At 43.4% G+C, this 21,411-nt stretch overlaps 1 protein-coding gene across 3 annotated transcripts in view; it reads left to right on the top strand.

The window, feature by feature from the left end:
• The first annotated feature begins 3,190 nt into the window (after window positions 1–3,190).
• Window positions 3,191–21,411, top strand: part of TTLL11 (tubulin tyrosine ligase like 11) — a 213,588-nt gene continuing 195,367 nt past the window's right edge. The window contains exon 1 of one of the 3 annotated variants that reach the window (XM_081803512.1): window positions 3,191–3,820. In XM_081803512.1, coding sequence (XP_081659638.1) covers window positions 3,380–3,820 — 441 coding nt within the window. In that variant the 5' untranslated portion in view covers window positions 3,191–3,379. The remainder of the gene's footprint in view (window positions 3,821–21,411) is intronic. The other 2 variants (XM_081803513.1, XM_081803514.1) reach the window with 2 other exon arrangements.

The following is a 21,411-nucleotide window of genomic DNA, read 5'->3' as shown; positions in this document are numbered from 1 at the left end:
CATTTTCCTATTTTCGAGAAGTCGTCCCAGGCCCTCATTCTAACCTGCTGTTTGCTCCTCAGCCGGCTTCTCTTTGAGGAGTCCCGTTTGGGGTTGGATTTTCCACTAACACAGTTCCCTGAGGAGTCAGAGCTCACGGAAGTGTTCAAAGATCTGACAATGAAATCAAATGGGCCTTCTTTTCTGTTCTCCCTCCCTCTAAGGCTAGTGTTTCAACCAGTGTGGTCCCAAAGAGACTTACGATTATCCACTTCTTAAATCTACTTGCACTGTGCCTTTTCCTCACCTCTCTCTCATTGTAGGACCTCCACTAGCCCCGGGAGCCTATGAACCAATTGGCAAAGGTGCCCCCTTCCAGTGGACAAAGCCTCAATGGCTGAGGCTTGGTGGGCAGAGCACAAGTTGGATTTCAGCCCTTTTGAGGCCCCTTGGGTATGTGCATGACTGCACATGGCAGCCCTGCCCACAGCCTCTGGAATGACCACCCCAGCTACTTTCTATCTATCTGATTGTCACTCCATCTTGAAGACTTAGTTTATATTCCATCTCTTATAGAAAGTCTTATCTAGCTTTCTAATTCACAGTAAATTCTCCATTCCTTGAACTCCTACCTAAGTAGTTTTTTTTACTCCTTGCCTTATTTGGCACTTAATTGTACCCTGCCTGTGATTCCTCCTGTTTTTCTCTCTTGCATCGCTATTTCATCCGAAGAGGGCTGATTTAGATTGAGAAATTGGAGGTATCTCTGTAGATGTATCATCTACACTAAATGCTGAAGGAGAGGTAGGCAGAGTTCTAGAGAAAGAGTGTTCTAGGCAGAGGAAGGGCATGTGCAAAGGCCCTGAGGCAGATTTTTGAGATGCAAGGCCAAATTAATATGACTATATCTGCATGGAATGGTCTTTCCAGATTTGGCAAATGAAGTGAAAAGCAACTATTAAAGTATGCATTCACACTACTTTCTGAGGACCTCTTTGTTCTGGCCCCTGGAAATGACATATAGAGATAAATCAGACCAGACATGTTCCTTCTCAGACTACTGGAGGGGGCTAAGATGATTTCTATACAGTGTGACAGACACGGTAGAGGGTTATCACATATGTCAGTAGAAGGGTAGAGAGAGTTAACTATTTGCTTGTGGGCACTGAGGAAAGTTTATCCAAGATGGAGACATCTGAGTGAGGTCCAATGTAGGGCAACCCATGAGGAGGCTGGTGCAATGGTCCAGGCTGACGGCTGAATTGGGACAACGATAATAAGGATGGACAAGAGAGGGAAGATGAGAGAGACATTTCAGTGAAAAATGTATACGACTTGGAGATGGACTGATTTTAGGAGGCTGGGGAGAGGAATAAGTTAAGGCGCTGCAACTTTCAAGCATGGATGACTGAATAAAGGCAGTACCCCTCGATGAGACCAGGGATGGAGGAGGAGAGACAGGATTTGGTGGGGTGAGTAGGGTGGTGTAAAGAGATTGGGGGGTGGTGAGGGCTTCTTTTTGGTACCACGGACAGCTCCACGGATCTCCAAAGGCCTTGACATAGATTAGATCAATGGTTCTTGACACTGGGTGCCTTCGAATCAGCAGAGGAGCTAATTTAACATACAGACCCCCAGTCCCACCCAAATATTCTGCATCAAAATCTCTGGGGTTGGGGTTCAGGAACCTGCATTCTAAATAAGCACCCAGATAACTCAGGTACAGGCAGTCACATGAGTATACTTAAACCCTGAAATAAACCACGGTGGCCTCCAGAGAAAGAGATGAGAGCGCCCTCTGCCTGCTAAAAGGATGTTTGGGCCTCTTGAGTTTATGACTGGTGCATTTCAAGGCAGTTTATTTACACAGGGAATCCCCGGGCCAAAACAAAGAAACAAGAGACCAGGGGAGATGAGTGAGAAAGAGGGGCCACTGGTGTGCAGTTACGGTTACTGTCTTCAGTCTGGGGTGAAGTTGGTGAAGGTGAAGTTACACCTTCCCAACTGCATTCCCTAAAAAAAAACGCAAACAAACAAACAAAAACAAACAAATGTGGCTCCCTAAGGTGAGAGGGGAGAACCCTCTCCTTGGATTGGCTTTAAAGATATATTGCAACCCAAAAGAAATTAAAGCAGGGACTTGAAAAGGTATCTGTGCACCCATGCTCCTCGCAGCATTAATCTCAATAGCCAACAGGTGGAAGCAATCCAAATGTCTACTGACAGATGAATGGGTACAGACAATGTGGTAGATTCATGCAGCAAAACATTATCCAGTCTTAGAAAGGAATGACATTCTGAGATATGCTACAACATGGATGAACCGTGAAGGCATTATGCTGAGTGAAATTCGCTAGACACAGAGGGACAAATATTGTATGATTCCACTTGTATGTAATGAGGTCCCTGGAGGAGTCAAATTCATAGAGAGAAAGTAGAAGCGTGGTTGCCAGGAGCTGGGGGGAGGGAGGCTGGGGAGTTATGGTTTAATGAGTACAGAGTTTCACTTTGAGAAGATGGAAGTTCCAGAAATGGATGTTGGTGATGGTTTTCACAAAATAATGCGAATGCACTTAATGCCTTTGAACTGCACACCTAAAAGAAGTTACAATGGTAACTTTTATGTTTATTTTACCACACACACAAAAAAAATGACATAATAAGAAAAGCGGTGTTAATGCCCTCAACTTGACTGGGAATGTGTAGGGCTTCTCCATCCCATGGGGCGTTCTCTGAGAGCAGGGAAAGATGTCTCCCTTCTCCGTCTGGGGCTCTCCCGGGACCAGCAGGTGTTTCTTTCAGCGGATAGCTGCTCCCCCAGGGCCTGGACTGGGCCTGTTCCTCATCAGACTGAGGTGCTTCCCGATGGTGGAGTTCCCTCCACGGGGCGAGGTTCTGTCTCCTCCTTCCGAGGGAGTTATTCTAGCAACTGTGTATGGGAGGTGGGGGAAAGTGGGCCTCTTGGTTGAGATTTTCGTCCGTCCTCCGCAGCCCCCGGGCTCAGGAGCCCCACAAGCGCCCAGCACCTTCGTAACCTCCATCTCATCTTGTGCCTCTCCCAAGTTCGGCGCCCTCAGAAGGCCAGTGCCGTCTCCCCGGGCGGGCGGGCCCAGGCGGCTTTCCGCCCTCTTCCAAGATGGCCGCCACCGCTTCTGTGACAGGCCTGATCACGTGGGCGCCGTCGCCTATGAGGTCGCCACGGCTCCGGCGGCGATTGTCCCTTCCCGGGCCCCGTCCCGAGGAGGCGACTGCCCTTGTCAACCGAAGCCTGAGCGATCATGGCAACGGGCTCAGGCGGGGAGCGCGTGGCAGCGGCGGCAGTTTGGTCGCGGGCCGGGGCGGCGGAGCGGCGGCGGCGGCGGCGGCGGTGGCACTGGCGCTGGCACCGGCCCTGAGCGCCATGCAGCGGGGCAGCTCCGAGAGGGAGCTGGCGGCCGGGTGGGAGGCGGAGGCGGAGGCGGTGGCGGTGGCCGAAGCGCCGGTGGCGGCGGCGGAGCAGGGCGGCGTGGACTCGGGCGCGGCCGGAGAGCCGGAGCGCAAGACGCCGGAGGAGCAGCCCAGGGAGGGGGCCCCGGCGCAGCCCCGCGTGGCCGAGGAGGGGGACGCCCGCGTCGTCCCGCGGCCGCTGCCCACGCTGCCCCTGGCCAAGCCGCAGCCGGCGCGGGCGCGGGGCCTCTGTCCGCACCGGAAGCCCCGGAGCAAGGGCCGGGGCTGCCGGCGGAGCTCGGGCCGCTCGGCGGACGAGTACTGCTCCCAGCGGCCGGTCACCGTGGACAGCTCCAAGGCCAGGACCTCCCTGGACGCCCTGAAGATCAGCATCCGCCAGCTCAAGTGGAAGGAGGTGAGGCCCGGCCCGGCCGCGTGGGCACGGCGGGAGGGTGGACAGTTCGACCTCAGAGGACCCGGCGGCCCAGGCCAGGGCTGAGGGCTGAGCTCCTGCCGAGCGCCACGCTCCAGGTGCTCATCCTTCAAGGCCTAGCCCCCAAAGTCACTTCCTCCAGAAGGCTTTCAGCCCGCTCCTGGTCAGGTTAGCCGACTCCTTCCCCGGGCTCCCCTACGCTACGGCTCTGGCTTCTAGCCCTCAGCGCTCACCTGCTGTAGATACCAGCGCTCCCCTGCGTTGTAGATCTTAGCTTTTATGTCTGTCTCCTCCCCCAGCTTTGGGTCTTCGGGGCCCGGGACCCTCTCTTTCACTTCTTCATTTAAGTTCTCTTCGTTCAGCACTTACTGTGTGGCAGTTGAACAGTTGGTACTTTGGAGGCAGACAGACTTAGGGTCTCACCACACCCTGCCACTTAGCTCTGTGACTTTGAGCAAGTTGCTTCACCTCTTAAGCCTGTTTCCTTTCTGTGAAGTGAAGCGAATAATACCTGTCTCGTATTAGTATTAGAAGACTCACTGCTTATTGTGGCATAGCACAAGTGTGCAATAAATGGTAACTCATCCTACCACCCTCACCTCTCTCTCCTCCTCCATCACTGTCACCACCACCATCATCATCATCAGGGCAGGAACTGTATTTTACATTCTAGGACTTGGCATATGGTGCGTGTCAGTAAGTGGTGGATGCAAGGGCGAGTGAAGGAATGGGCTATTCATCCCTGGACCCATTTTAGACCTGGTGGGGGCAGGGATGCAGCACTAGTGACACAGAGGGGTGCCTGTTGCAGTTGGCTGACTGGATAAAGCCATTTGACTTTCTTTTCAGCTTCTAAGGCTACTTAACAGGGTTCCAGGAGTGGTGGGGTTGTGATTTAAGGGAGTCAGGTCTGGAGACTTAGACTCAGATGGTCTGCTGATGGAACAGGAGTCCACAACAGGCAACATGAAGATTCAGGTACTTAGCTCTGTCTTTGGCTATGGCAGACATTCAGGAATGGTTTTATGAAGTTGGAACACACAGAGAGATGGCCACAGAAAGACCTGATGAGGTCAGAAGGTTGATGTCCCAACAGGAAGGAGTCATGTAGTTTGGAGGGAAGTCAAGAATCAAGCAGGGCAGACTTCCAGGTAGGTAGGGGTTAGCCATTGGGGAAGTCTCACTCCCCATTCCCCACTCCCTGGGTGTCAGCATCCCCAGGCTTGGGGCTTGGGATTCAGAGGAGGACTTCTATGCCTAGGATACGTGGGAGGAGGGCTCCCCGTTCTGGGCAGGGTCCCAGGTCTGGGCCAGAGATATGAGGGCCAAAACATCATAGAATTGGAGAACTTGTCAGTGCCACGGTCCTAATGAGAATCCAGGGACTGAAACCAGGCCCAGAACCAGGCGAGGATGACTGGCCCAAGGAGGGCCTGTGCTTAGCTTAGCCCCGTGGGAGAGAGAGACACAAAGCTGACTAGATCTTGAGAGATGGAGCCAGAAGGACTCAGAAACCAGCAGGCATGCATGCCAGGTTCATGCACTCAGTCTGTGAGCGTTTGCTGTGGATGCTGGACCCTGGGAATCAAAGGTGCTTAAGACGTAACATCTGCCCTCAAGGACCTTATATAGTTCAGTAGGGAAAAAACACAAGTAAAAAAAAAAAAAAATCATTGCAGTGATTATAGGATCTTTACTGCTGCTTCCTGAAATGCTCTTTTCCCAGTTATTTGCATGGCTCACTCTGTCACTTTTGCTCTTTGAGCAAACGCCACCTCCTCAGAGAAGCCTTCCCCTGTGATCCCTCCTCCAACCCTTGCTCTTCTTTATTATCTTTTTTATAGCGCTAAACTCTACTCGACACTATATTATGTATTGTTTGTTTATTACCTGTTTCCCTCATTAGAATGTAAGCTCCACGAGGGCAAGGGCTTTGTTTTATTTACTGCTGTATCCTCAGGTGCTTGGCACATAGAAGGTGTTCAATAAATACTTGTTAAATGGATAAACACATTATGTGATGTGTGTCTCCCTGTCCCTATGTAAAGGTGTAAGTGCTGGGGGAGAAGAGGAAGGCCATCTCAAGAAGAGTTTCCTGGAGGAGAGAGGTATAAACTGAGTTCTGAGTGTTGAAGAGGAGTGGGAGTTATTTAGGGGCTGTCGACTTTGGATCTCTGGTAGAGGGCGTAGTATGGGCATAGAGGTACCTTTGGGGCTTTGCATGTAGTTCAGTATGGCTGGATATGAGTGGGCGGCAGGATGGTGGTGAGGGGAGGCTGGAGAAATGAGCAGGGGTCAGATGGGGGATGTGGACTTGTTTTGGGGAGGCTGAGTGAGCCACTAAAAGAGTTTAAGGTTCTTCCATGTATCGACTCTGCTCGTTTGGCAAGTGAGTTAAACTCTTTAGGCTTCTTCGTCTGCCTATCAAATGGGGGTAGATTGGGCTAGCTAGTTTAATGGTTCTCCCGTGGCAGCCACATAATGGTAATGTTAGTCTACACGAGGCCCTTGCACTGGTGAACAGTGTAGGGGGCAGTTTCCAGGCATTACCTGTAACTGCCCCCTCCACCCCAGTCCTGCCTTTTACTTCTTGGTCAGAAAGCATATTGGCCTGCAAGTGGAGTTGCTCCTTCTGGTATATTTTAAAACAAATTCACTCACCTCAGTAGGACTTTACTATTAGATGCGTGATTATTCACTTAATGTCACTCTTCCCTATGAGTCTATGAGGTCCTGGTCCTCCTGTGAGGGCGGGAGTGGTGTTTGACTTGGGGCACATATTCACCAAATGATGATACTTGCCACAGAGCTCACACTTCATCTTGATACCCTAGAATGTGGACTTTCAAAAGTACTGGAGTGGGTAAACTTTAAGTTCCTTCCAGCTTTAAGCTATGATTATGGTATTTTTAGTACCCACTCTAAAGTTGATTGCATGACAAGTAACTTATAAAGCAGGTACCAACAAAGTGCAGATACTACCTCTTCAGGCCTCAGTTTCCCCATCTGTTACAGGGGTGATGTTGGACAAGATCATCTGTAACGTTCAGCACTGATGTTCTCGGAGCAGGCATATCTCCACTGGGAGCTGGGACACAAGGGATCGAGTGGTGTCCCTTGTACGCCATGCTGTGCTGTTGGCGCAGGATTTGGGAGTACCCAGCTGGCTTTGGCAGGGGTGGGTGGGTAGCCCAGGTAGGAAATAAGGTCATGAACACCCACCAGGGTAAAAGTCTTTCCTCTGTGAGTGCATAGTGAGGGGCCACACCACAGAGTCCATTGAGCAGGGCAGCATGTAGCCAGCGTGTGAATTTAACATTTGCTCGGTTACAGGTCACGGTCTCTCTTCCTCCTTCACTTTTCTTTATTACACATACATTTAACGACAATGATTGTGAATGTCAGCAGCTGTGATGAATGCTTACATAACTCTTACCCTGTGTATGTAGCTGCAGTGATTTGATTTTCCCAACAGCCCAGTAAAGTGCCTCATTGTCTCCATTTTACGGAAGAGGAAATTGAAGTACACAGAGGTTAACTTCTCCAAGGTCATGCGGCTGGTAAATGGCGGAGCTAGCATCTGAAACAGACTCTCTGTTTGAAACCAGCCTTCAGTTCTGGGCCCTTAACTGTTTCTTACTGAATCTCTATCTGCAGACCCTGGGGTGGAGTTACAGATCTGGATGTGAATGGGATTCACTCCCTGCCCTCCAGCAGCTCCCAGTGTGAGGGACAGACGTGCACACAATGGCAGTCCAATCTGGGTGCTGAATGGGTGAAGGCCATTCCACACAGAATAGGAACAAAGGCAGGGAGCATGGATCAGCTTTTGTATGCAGAATGGGACGATGGCAGCATAGGGAGCATGTGGGAGAGCAGGAGAGATGAAGAAGGAGCCAGATCACGGAGGATGTTGGAGGCCACGCAGAGAAGCTTGCGCTTCTGTCTGAATATGACAGGATCTTGCCATATATAGACTCAGCTTCTCTTGCCCACTCTCTCAGCCCCAGGTGAACCACGCCAACTCTCTGATGATTCTCTTTTCAGTTCTCTCCACGCTGGTCAGGTCTAATCCACTTGTGTCTACAAAGTTAAATTTGCCTCTCAAAGGAAAATTCACAAATGTTAGCTCTGTGAACTTAATAGATAAGGTGAAAGTTTATTTTAGAATAGCCAGATCAGGTTTATGGAGTCACTATTGAAGTTGCCACATGAAAGAGAGGGATGGTTCCTGGCTCCTAGTAGATACTCAGTAAATATTTGTGGACTTGTATGGTCCTCTTTCAACTGTGTAAGTCCTGTATATTCTTTTGCAGTTTTGACACCAGCAGTAATGAAACCTTAGGGAAAAGACACCAAGGAGAATAGATGCCACTATTGTTATGAGCTGCCCTCCTTGGAGATGTAGGTTCTGTATACATGCTCAGTGGTGCTGTGGACACCAGCTAGCTGACGTGAACGAGGGCACTGAGAGATTCCATAGAAGGACCTTTGTTGATAATAGCTTGCATAAGCCCCTGCCCCAAGATCTATTACAGTGAGAGCTCTTTGTTTCAGAGACTCCAAATCATGCGTTGTTTTCTGAACTTTATCCAGCCTTCTTTAGAATATGTATACACTTATTATATTGTCCTATTTATAACTTATATAATATTAGTTACTGCTTATTAAATATCTGCTTTGTGCCAGGCACTGTACTTAGTGTTTTATGCTTATTAAAAATTATATCAGACATTTACTATGGATTGTTTTATGTAATCCTCACAGCAAGCCCCCGAAGTAGATGCTATTATCATTTCCAAATTACAGATGAGGAAACTGAGGCTTAGGGAGAGGTTGGTGCAGGGCTAGCCCAAGGCCACAGGTAACAAGTGGCAAAACCATCCAGGGCCTGTGCCTGGAACCAGCGTATAGTCCTACACTGTCTTCTTTGCTAATCCTTTGCTAAAATCCACCCTGCCAGGAGTTACTCTATTATTCTTAGTCCCAGATGATGCTTGAAGACACTGAGGTGGGCACAGCAATTAAGAGGCAGAGTCAGGGTTCAAACAGTGGTCTGTCTTGTTCCAAAGCACACTTGTTGGTGTGTTTTATAATTCTCCACTCGTTAACCCTCCCGTTTGTCTGACTCATAACTCTCAAATGACAGTGGAGCCGCTCAGAACCAGGAGAGCGGTATTGCAAAAAGGACTTAAAATAAAACACGTTGAAATATATCCTGCCTGGCAGGGAGAGCATTTGGTGACTGTACCTTCCAAATCCTATTTTGTTGCTGCCCACAGAGAAGTAATTTGGGTGCCATTTGACTAGCTGAGTTGCCTTGCTCCTCTATGGAATGTGGTCCTGCTCTATGAATCGCTGTATCTCATTCCTTCTGGAAGAAGGTAGGAGTATAAAATGAAAAACTGGATAGTTTAATCTTACTTCCCTTTCTCGTCCCAATGATAGTCATTGCAGTTTACGTTCCGTTTTTTGAAAATAGCCTTATATGTAAGAATGGTTTATATCCTACTCCATCAAATGCTCTCCTTTCAACAGACATGCTATTTTAATGCTAGTCCACCAGAATTTTTCCTTTGCCAGTTGAGCTTGTCTGGCCATAAAAATCACAATTCACTACCGCTATTGTTTGAACAATATGGTATGTGCAATAGCTTCACGAATCCACACTAATGTCTCAAACAGTCCCTTAAAGAATAAGTTCCAGGGGCTCATATTCAAGTTCAGGGGCTAGTACAAATTAAAATTTTGTTTTTTTAGTCCATAATTCCTAGAGCTGTTTCCCGTGTTATGTAAACATACCCTCTATTGTAAAGAGCCTCAATTTTGGTAGCATTCTGGATTCTGGGTTTGTATCAGCAGAAGTCGAACACAAAAATTCAATCATACAGTTTCTTTTTCTTTCAAATCTGTTCTTTGAAAAGGACATATTATAATAGTAACTGCCCACTCTTTAAGTGCCTTCTCTAGACCTCAATTTCTTGATCTGTAACAAGTCAATGACACCTACCTTGCAGAATTTTTGTGAGATTTAATAAGGGAATGTGTGTAAATTGCCTTAACCCCATGCTTGACACTGTGAGTAGTTAGTAAATGTTAGCCATTTTTCTTCCTTTGAGCAATCACAGACTTTGGTTATTTATTATTTATTATTTATTTATTTGGTTACTTTTTTTAAAAACTAGGAAAAAACTATTATAGAATTTAGTCTGCATATATAGGTTACTGGTTAACCAGAGCATCTATGACCAGCTCATTGGAATCATTTCATAAATATTTTGAGACCTACTCTGTGCCAGACTATATTTGGGCTCTTGGGATACAGCAGATAGCAAAAACCCACAAAGCTCTCTGTGGATAAGGGACAATTACATTTTAAATGAATGTCAACGTGATATAGTCTGGGTTTAAAATTTTTAAAATAACACGGACTTAAACTTTTTGAACCAATCATACTTTTAAGGTTTTGTGAGTTTAATTGAAAAATTTAAAGCTGCTATTTTGAACCTGGTGCCTTCCTCACACTTTGGTGTATTAATTATCAAATACATCACTGTGGGAAGCTTATTGTAGCTATTTGAGTTCACAGGGAGGACTGAGGTTGTGCCTGGGAACATACCCATTAGCTATGTGGATGAGATGTGGATTTCCTGAGCTGGTTTCTTTACTCTTTACTGTCATCCCTACAGTCCTCCCACTGACTCTGGAAACACCATTGCCAGACATGGGTTTAAATCTTGGCTCTGTGACCCTGGGCAACTGCTCTCCCTCTCTGAGCCGAAGATGTCTCAACTCTAGGAATGAGCATCACATACTTGGTAGGGTTGATAGGAGGGTTCAATCAGAAAATCTTTAAAGTGCCTATGTTTCCAGTAGGAATACCTGTTTGGCTTTCCCTCCAGTGAATTTCTGTGACATCTTCCTTAAGTTTTATAACAGAAACGTGGAGGTGTGAACAGGCAAATAACCTTGCTTGTCCTTTCATTAGTTTTGAACTCCTCCCTTCCTGTGGCTTCTCCCCTGCAGCCACGTTATGTCCCTGAGATTCCTCTGCAAAGGTTGGTGTTTTGCTGGAGAGAGCAGTAACCCTGGTTCTCTATTCCACATGGACTAATATCTCTCCTTTCACGTCACGTCCAGTCGTGCCTGTAACAGCTGCCTCGGCTGCCATTTGTGTGTGTGTTTGTTTCCCTGGGTGTGTTTGAACCATTATCTAGTGATTTTTATAAATGCCTTTGTAAGTCCTAGCAGGCAGTTCTGACGACTCTTTCTGTAGCCCCATCTGCTTCTCTTGTCGTCTGAATAAAACCTCCTTATCCTTCATGGAGCTGGAAGAATAGGGCAGTTTTTCTCCTGCGCCCATCATCCCAATTTGGTAGAATGTTACTTTTCCAAAAAGTCCTTCTGTCCATCTGCCTAGAACTCTTATGAAGGACAGTTTTCCTATTTTGTTTTTTATGCTCATAGGGAGATTTTATTTCTAGTTGTGTCTCAGAACTGTGGTTTATTGGAATCTAAAAAAGCAACAATGGTAAATTTTCTGGACATCTTAGATTATTTATAAATAAATTTGTTCAATATCCAAAAACAATATGTGCTTATAAAAAATGTATGCAGTTCCCAAGTATATAAAATAACCCCCAAGCCCGCGTTCCTCACCCCATCCCCTTCCCTTCTAACTCTTCTCCTTAAGAGGCAACACCACCAAACTTACAGTTTGGTATGTATCCTTCCAGAATTTTTTCTTACTCCTGCATGTGTCAGGATAACTAAATTGTGCTCTAGTAACAAGCAACCACAATATGTCAGTGGCTTAATAACAACAGAAATTTATTTCTTGCTCATGCTCAGGAATTCAGTGCAGGTTGATGGGGGGAGGAGGGATGGGGGCTGTCAGCATTTTGTTCTTCAGAGACCCATGCTTCCAGCTCAACACCTGCTTCACTGAGTCACTGAGGGGAAGGGAATGTGCACATCGTGTGCTGACTTTTAAGACTTCTACCCAGAAGTGACTGTGCTCACATTTCACTCACCAAAGCGTTACATGGCATGGCTAACCTCACAGGGCTTGGGGATGTGCGGTCCTACCATGAAGGTATAAAGAGGATAATCAGAATATCCGGTGAACGGTGCTAATGACCACCGCAATATGAATCATATGTAGAGATGCAAGAGATACATATAGAGTATATAAATTTAAACATACATGATTTTAAATACTGCAGTTAAACAATATGTATAATGTTTGGCAACTGCTTTTTTAGTATGGACATCTTTCTCTGTTAGTAAGTATGGGTTCATATCATGTTAATAACAATCTAATAGTCCATTTTATGGATATACCATCATAAAATTTATTGATGGATATTGTTTCCACGCTTTTCCCTTGCAATGACGAAGAAAGGCACAGTGGACATCGTTGTTCAGACAATAAGTGTTTATTTTATTTTTTTTTTACTTTTTAAAAAGATTTTATTTATTTATTTGACACAGAGAGACACAGAGAGGAGGGAACACAAGCAGGGGGAGTGGGAGAAGGAGAAACAGGCTTCCCACTGAGCAGAGAGCCTGATGCGGGGCTCGATCCCGGGACCCTGGGACCATGACCGGAGCCGAAGGCAGACGCTTAACGACTGAGCCACCCAGGCACCCCAATAAGTGTTTATTTGTATAAATACTTCTGTAGGATAAATTCCTAGGAATTGTTGGGTCAGAAGGTATATGCACTTTGTGTTTTGATGGTCACCATCAAATGCCACCAGCAATGTTGAGAGTGCCTATCTTCTCATCTTCTCTGCAATCCATCTCCTATTAATCTTCTAAATCTTAGCCCAATCGATAGGTAAAAATGTGTTCTTTTGATTTACACTTCTCTGCTTGTCAGTGAGTTTGGACTTTCAGTATGCTTACTAGTCCTTTGTACTATTTCCTCTGTGGAATGCCTAAATGTATTCTTTGTTCATTTATCTTTAAGGTTGTTTATGTTTCTATTTTGCTTATGTTGATGTTTTTCTTATTGGTTTATAAATATTGTGGATAATTACTTTTTGTCTCATATGCATTGTAAGCCGTTCCCCTGTTGATTATTTAAACATCTAATAGATAGTCATTTGCCTTGCATAATCTACCTTATTCTAATTAAAAATTTTTTCATCCCTATTCACTAAAAGCAGTCCTTACTTATTGTTGACTTGTTGGCTCAAGAGAGTAGAAAACACACACAGTTCTATCTTCAGATGCTGTTAAACTTCTAATGGATTAACAGGTTGTGTTGAGAACCTTAGGGTCTTATATTTCTATGGAGCTAGATGGGTTTTTCTTTTTTTTAGAGAGGGAAGGGGGAAGGGGCAGAGGGAAAGAGAGAATCTTAAGCAGACTCCATGCCCAGCACAGAGCCCGACATGGGGATCGATCTCAGGACCCTGAGATCATGACCTGAGACCAAACCAACTGAGCTTAACCAACTGAGCCACCCAGGCACCCCAGAGCTAAATGTTTTATGTGGAACTTTTACATACATTTATCTAATTGACTTGAACTTTGTGCAGTGAGTATGGTAGACTTCATTATTTCTGTTTCATAGCTGTCATTATGGTATGGAGTTAGATTTGGGTTTGGACCCCCACCACTTATTAGTTCTGACACGGGGGGCATCATACTTGTCTCATAGGGTGGTTGTCCCATTTTAATAACATATGTTTAATAACATATATAACCTGCATGCCAAAGCCACTACATAGTAAGTCTTGGTTCCATTTCAACTCTCCCACCCTTCAGAGTTGTTAGGCGACATACAGCTTAGAACTGGACGCCGGGTCTCCTGGCTCTCAGGCTGGGTCTTGTTCCAGTGACCACATTGCCCATTTAAATTGAGTATGATTTCCTGGCCCCCTAGAAATAAATAAGACCATTGGAAATTACTTAATTACCTAAGTCATCAGTACAGGACTGGGCTTTGAGCCTGGCTGTTAGTTTCATTTAAAAAGCACATTGTTTAAATACTAAAATTTTGGGGAAAAAATTGAAAAAATTTATAATCCTACTACACAGATGCAATGACTCCTTTCTTTTTGAAGCATTTCGTTTCAGCATTTCTTCAGCATAAATTTCAGCTGATGTGATTAATGTCAATGTTTTACAAAGCTGATCTAGTGTCATTATGTTAACACTAATGCCCACATTATAATTTAGACATTTTCCTATGCTATAAAAACTTTCAGAAATGTCATCTTAATTGTTAAAAAAAAAATCTCATTCAGTGAAATTTATTTATTTATTTTCATGTTAGTAAATGTTTAGATTGATTCCTCTGTGAAAAAATTTTCTGGAGTCCTTTTCCCCTACATTTTAAATTATTTTCTTAAAATAAACTTTGCAGAAATGAAGTATTTGGGTGAAAGGATATGTATGTTTTCAGGCTTCTGGAACGTATCACTAATTTGCTTTCCAAAAATTGTAGCAGTTTCTTTCTTTCTTTCTTTGTCCTTTCTTTCTTTCTTTGTCCTTTCTTTTTCTTTCTTTCTTTCTTTCTTTCTTTCTTTCTTTCTTTCTTTCTTTCTTTCTTTCTTTCTTTCTTTCTTTCTTTCTTTCTTTCTTTCTTTCTTTCTTTTTTGAATTGTAGCAGTTTCTACTTAACAGTATATGAGAGTTCCTACAAGTACCTGCTTTTGAAAGATGTAATGACAAATATTGGAGAAGAGAGTGAACTAGGTGGATCTCTTCCCTGTCTTTGCCAAATCTAGTTCTGATAATTATTCCTAGTTCAAAGCAGGGCATTTTGATAGGACTATTTTTGTGTAGCTATTATGTCTAAATTGAAATAGCCACATCAGAATATAAAGCCACTTTTAAATTTTCAAATAATTTACTCAGTGGACGTGCTTGATTTTCTCTCTACCCTTGACCCTTTCCCCACATCTGACTCCTGGATCTTCTTCCCATAGGCTGAGGTTTAAGCATTTCGCATACAGTTGGGTAATGAAACTGTGGAAAGTTTCAATAGGTTATTTCTTTGTCTCTTAGGTTTTGTCAAAATATCTCCGGTGTGAAAAAAAAGGACACATTAAAGGTTGTATTAAAATGTCACATACCATCATTAGCCATTAGGGGAATGAAAATCAAAACCACGATGAAATACTACTTTGTTCCTACTAGGATGTCTAAAAAAGCAAATCATAAGTGTTGGTGAGGATGTGGAGAAATTGGAGCCCTCATATGCTCTTGGTGGGAATGTAAAATGGTGCAGCCATTTGAAAAATGGTTTGGCAGGTCCTCAAAATGTTAAACATGGAATTTCTACATCCCAGTAGTTTACTCCTAGGTATATACCTGAGAGAAATGAACATGGATGTTCACTAAAAAACACTATGCTAATGTTCATAGTAGCATTATTCACAATAGGCAAAAAGCGGAAACAACCAAATGTCCATGAGCTGACGGGTAAACAAAACATGGTCTATCCATGTGGTGGAATATTATCTGGCCATAAAAAGGAATGCACTGATACATGCCACAACATGGATGAGCCTTGAAAACATCTTACGTGAAAGAAGCCAGCCACAGGGACCGCCCGTGATGTGATTCCATTTATACAAAACGCTCAGAATAGCGAAATCTGTATAGAGGAAGTAGGTCCGTGGTTGCCCAGGGGTGGGGGAGGCTTTTGGTGGGGAAGTTGGGCACGACTGCTAGTACAGGATTTCTCTTTGGGGTGATGAAAATGTCTTAATATCGGTTGTGGTGATGGTTGCACAGTTCCATGGCTGTGCTAAAAACTGTCGAGCTGTACACTCGACGTGGATGACTTGTGCAGTATGTGAATTGTATTTCAATATAGATGTCGGAAAAAGTGCCATGTGCTTATCCAGTTCTCGGCATTGAACAGTACTTGCCTCCCAGGTAGTAATTGTAAACATGCCTCAGGAACTCATGTCAGCCCCGTGCGTCCTGTTGTCATTCTGCGTTGCAATATTGCCTGTTACTGGTACGTCGACTTTTTGGACACCTGTATGAAAGGGACTCTGTCCTGGTGGCAGCTGTGACACCATTCCAGACTTTCACTGTAAAAGTGAGTTTTGGTTTTTGTGGGGTAGATTTGAATATTTGCCTCAAGGATAAAGCTCAGGCTCCTTACAAAAGGTCCATATGAAGACTTCCATGACCTGAGATGCAGTGTAGCATGGACTTTGGAACCACACAGATATGGGTTTGGAATAACTCACTATGTAACCGTGGGGAAGTTTTGCTCTGAACCTCAGCTTCTTTACTTATAGAATGGGTGTAATACAATTGGGAGTTGCTTGTTGCCAGCATTAAAAAATATAATCATGTATTTAGCCTATGATACCAGGTATACAGTAAAGACTCAGTTGACTATTTTTTATTAATATCTGGGCCCTAAGCTTCTCTATACTTCACGTATTTCAGGCCTTGAACTTTCTCTACTACTAACACCGCACTGTGAGTGGCTCTCTTGAGCCTTCATGCTGTACCATTCCCCTTTACCTTGGTCATATTTTCCCTCTTCCTTAGAATGTTCCCTTCCTTTCTTTGGCTAACTCTTACACATCCTTCAAGGATCAGCTCATGCCTCCTCTTTTCCATAGGTCTTTCTGGCCCCCTCCACTCCCACACACCCCAGGCTAGGCTAAGTATCCTTGCTTAGTCACTTATGGTACTTTATATGGATCTCAATTTGATTAGTTTTTCTAAAGAAGCAACTTTTGGTTTATTGATCATCTCCATTCTATTTTTGTTTTCTATTTCATGGCTCTCTGCTCTATATGATTTCCTTTCTTCTACTTTTGAGGCTTATTATGTTGTTCTATTTCTGACATTAAGTTGAATGCTAAGCCTATCTCTTTTCTAATAAAACATTCAAGACTACAGACTTGGGACACCTAGCTGGCTCAGTCAGTAGAGCATGAGACTCTTGATCTTGGGGGCATGAATTCAAGCCCCATGTTGGGCATAGAGTTTACTTTAAAGAAAAAAAAAATACAAGCTTGCCTCTAAGTACCACTTTGGCTGCACCCACAGTTTTGCTATGTAGCATTTTTAAAAATTCACCTTTTAGTTCTATGCATTTTGCATTTTCGTGAAGATTTTTTCTTTGGCCTGTGAGTTATTTAGCTTTGTGGGTTTTTTAAGGGTTTCTAAACATATGAGATTATTTCTGCTTATCTTTTTATTGTTAATTTCTATCTTAATAGCATTGTGGTTAAAGGATATTCTTTCTTTCCTCTCTTTCTCTTGCCCGCTCTCCTTGCTTTTTTCTGTTTTCCAGTTTTTGGCTTTATAGCCTAATAAATGGAGATGTTCTATTTGTTTCGGAAAAGAATGTGTATCCTCTAGTTATTGAATGCAGTATTTTACATATGTATACCAGATTAGCTTGTGGATTGCATTATACAAATTTTATAGCCCTGATATTTTTGTCTGACCATTGAAGAGTTATATTAGTGTTTTTCCCTCTATGATTATGGATTTCATATGTTTTTAAATTGACTTTTCCTTTTCCCATTCCCCCCTGTACTAGTCTGGAAGTTTTACATCCTATTTTTATTCTTCTAGTGGTTACCCTAGAAAATTTAATATGTGTATAACTAACTTCACAAAGTCTAAAGTTAGTATCTTTACTTTCCTCTTAACAACACCAAGGATCTTAGGATATTTCGTTTTGGTTGCATCCCTCCTGACTTATATGCTTTTGTTGTCCAATACATTAGTTCTCTCTTACTTTATCCTTTTTTTGAACTTTACAAATTAGACATTATTATTCGTTTTTACAAAGCCTTGGTGTATTTTAGATTTGCCCACATTTACCATTTGCTTTGTTTATTATTCCACTTTACAACTCAGACCTTCCTTCTGGGATCATTTTCTTTCTTTTTTTAAATTTAATTTAATTTATTTTATTTTTTTATTATTATTTTTTTAATTTTATTTTTATTTTTTTATTTTTTAGGGGATCATTTTCTTTCTCCTGGAAGTAATCTCTCAGAAGTTCCTTTGGTGAGGGGCTATTTGTAATAAACGCTATCAGTTTCTGTTTGTCCAAAATTACCTTCCTTTCACCTTCATTCTTAAAAGATAGTGTTGCTGTACATACAGTGCCAAGTTGCTATTATGTGATCTCAGCACTTTGAGAATATGCCACTGTTTACTCTTCTATTTTTGCTACTGAGAGGTCAGTTCTCAGTTGACTTTTTTCTTTTGCTGGTGAAGTGTCTTTTTCCTTCTGGCTGCTTTTAAAATCTTCTCTTTGTCTTTGATGTTGTCTGTGTCATTATGACTTCCTGGGTGAGGATTTCTTTCTATTTATTCTGCTTGAGATTTGTCGGGACTCTTGTCTCTGAGGTTTGCTATCTTTTATCAACTCTGAAAAATTCTCATCTGTTTTCTCTTTCAATATTGCTCTTACCCATTGTTTTGCTTCTCTTTTTCTGGGATTCTCACTTAGACATTTCTAGACCTTTCTTTTTTGACAGTGAGCTCATGTTCCTTGAAACTTTAATCTCTGTTAATTCTCTGAGACCTGAGTTTAAAGTGAGGATTTTCATCTTGTGCCAGTGGCTCAGAGGGCTCTACTAACCTAGAATACTGGAAACTAAATTTTTGGTCTTAGGCTTTTAAGATAATAGGCATAGTTTAAAGTCTGACTCCAGACTTGTATGTGTTATGGTTAGGCATTCCAAGGCGAGGCTCTTTTCCCCTTCCCTGAGCTAACACCCAAGACAAGGCAGGTTTTCTTCTGGTTTGCCCACTGAGGATGTGGCCTCACAGAGGGCCTGGCTTGATATGGGAGCTTCTAATCTGATGTTTGCCTTGCTAGGGGCACTCAGGGGCCAGACCATTCCCTGTGTGCAGGGGAAAGATGATTTACACCTGCCTTTTGAAAAATATCCCTCTGGAGAATGGATTGGAGCCCCAGAGTGGAGGCAGAAGCAAGTTAGGATGCTGTCTTATACCTCAGGAGAGACGATGCTACCTGGGACAAGATGGGGCTGGGTGGGCAAGGCTGTTGATTGAGATGGTCTGTCTCTTCCCCTAGACTGTAGGATATCCAGTAGCAGGGAGCTGGTCTTACTCATCTTTGAGTTCTTCAATGCCTGGCGCAGAGAAGGCATTCAGCAAATGCTAATTGAATTGAACTGTGTAATTAGTAATGGTTCTAGTGCTGTGTTTTTGGACTACCTTCAAAGTGACTATTTTCTTTAAAGGAAAATGACATAAAGGGATTCCAGGCAGTGAACTCATCCCATCTCTGGCATTGCAAAGCTTAAGCCAGAAATAGAGAACCAGCTGTTTGTAAGCCCCTGCAAGTCTTCGGTTTTGGCTGGGTTTACTTTCCATGATAACATAGCTTTCTTTAGCCTGTGCACTTGTTCCTTTCTTAAGGAACCTCAGCTCTATTTGAAACTACTTACACAAAGCCTTGCCATCTTACTGGATTTTATGACACTTTCTCAGAAATTACTAAACTTTATGACTGTCTAGGCAGGTTGCAAAGATGTTCCTTTAATGGTATGTGATAGCTGTGAAAACTTCTTACTCTTAAGACTTCTCAGAAAAAGTACTCTGTGTCTAGGGAACAAAGGGAAAGGAGAATGGTCCCTGCTGGGTGACAGTTTAATAAGCTTCAGCTGGTCACTAAGGAGGGTTGTTAAGAGTTTATACAATATTGTTCCATTAGAATGTGCAGGAGTATTTCTAGGAAGTACAGTGAAATAGAGCATACATATATGATTTTAAATCCTGAGGCCTTGAAGTTCTCCATTATTTATTCAACAAATATATGGTGTATGTCCACTGTGCCCCAAGGCCTGTTCAAGGCAATGGCAACAGAGACACAATTAGGGGTGCCTGGGTGGTTTAGTCAGTTAAGTGTCCGACTCTTGAGCTCAGCTCAGGTCTTGATCTCAGCATCGGGAGTTCAAGCCCTGTGTTGGGCTCCATGCTGGGTGTGGAGCCTACTTAAAAAATGGGGGGGCGCCTGTGGCTTAATCGGTCAAGCATCAGACTCTTGATTTCGGCTCAGGTCATGATCTCTGGGTTGTGAGATCGGGTCCACATTGGGCTCCTAACTCGGCACGGAATCTGCTTAAGATTCTCTTTCTCTCCCTCTGCCCCTTGCCCCCCACCCCTACTCGCACTCTTTCACGCTCTAAAAAAAAAAAAAAGACACAAGTAGACACCATCCCTGCCCTTGAACCAGGGCCACTACTGGTCTATACCATCCTTTTGTGTGAATGAGAACAAGGTGCCCCCTCCTCAAGGAAAAAAAAAATAAAATTAGTCAATAAATTATTTACATCTCAATAATGAATTTGTTGCAGCAAATGGATTATTGATGATAAATGAATATTAGTTATTAGATAATATTTACATGGCATTATAATGAAATACTTGTTGATTTAAACTTAAAATTCAGAAATATTCTGGCACAAGAAGCAAACATCAGCTAAATTGAACTGCAATATGGTTTAACTAGTGCATTAATACTAATGAGGAATTTTTCAAAAAAATGAAAAGTACTCATCAATTATACATCAGCTGTAAAAGCAGATCTGATTTAGAAACACAGTCTATTTTAGATATTATTAGATCGACAGTTTTTTGGGACACTTGGGTGGCTCAGTCAGTTAAGCGTCTGCCTTTGGCTCAGGTCATGATCCCAGGGTCCTGGAATCGAGTCCTGCATTGGGCTCCCTGCTCAGTGGAAGCCTGCTTCTTCCTCTCCCTCTGCGGCTCCCCCTGCTTATACTCTCTCTCTGTCAAATAAAAGAAAGAAAGGAAAGAAAGAAAAGATCAACAGTCTTTTGATAATCTGATTTGTCAAAGGGGAACAGTACATGTTTTCTTGTTAAAATAAGACACTTGAGTACCATTTGCCAGAAGATTCTTGTCATCAATATAAAATTGCCCAGCTAAAATCATCTGATGTTTGTTTACTGAACCAGAATATTTTTGAATTCCCAGTTTAAATCAACAAGTCCTTTTCCTGTGATAATATATAAATATCATATAATAACTAATATTTGTATGAATAATTCATTTGTTATAGAATAAAAAATATAAATATATAAATTATAAATATATGAAAGTGTTCAAAATATGAAAGGTGCCTGCGTGTGACCAGCATCATGGCACCCTTGTGCATGACCTAAAAAAAAAGCCTCACATGGTGGCCTTGGGGGCCTCAGTCTCAGGGGAGCAGATGTAGCTGATGAGTCCAGTGTGGGATGCTAAGGGTTCTATTAGTTATGAAGTTGTGAAGTTATGAAGTTATGAAGGAAGTGTGCTGGAGGCAGAGGGAGGGGAAATGAGGTCAACCTGCAGGTTTTGGCAAAGGCTCGTGTGTGTCAGAGGCACTCAGGGAAATAAGAGTCAGTCTTTTTGACAGATTTTGGCTGTTAAGTAGCCTCTAGTCCTTCCTTCTGGGTTCCCACTACTTTCTGGATAAGAGAGATAGCAGAGTTCCAGATTGGTGAGGTGTTGCTATTTTTCATAGTCTGTGTTGATCTTCTCTCCTCCCGCCTATGTCCGTCCTCCTCTGTCTTCAGGTCTTTTCT

This window comes from Leptonychotes weddellii, chromosome 14 (genome assembly GCF_054177405.1).
Source record: "Leptonychotes weddellii isolate Sample4059 chromosome 14, ASM5417740v2, whole genome shotgun sequence".
NCBI lineage: Eukaryota > Metazoa > Chordata > Mammalia > Carnivora > Phocidae > Leptonychotes > Leptonychotes weddellii.
The sequence above is the reverse complement of the archived record's forward strand: the minus strand, read 5'-3'. Positions and strand labels throughout refer to the sequence as shown.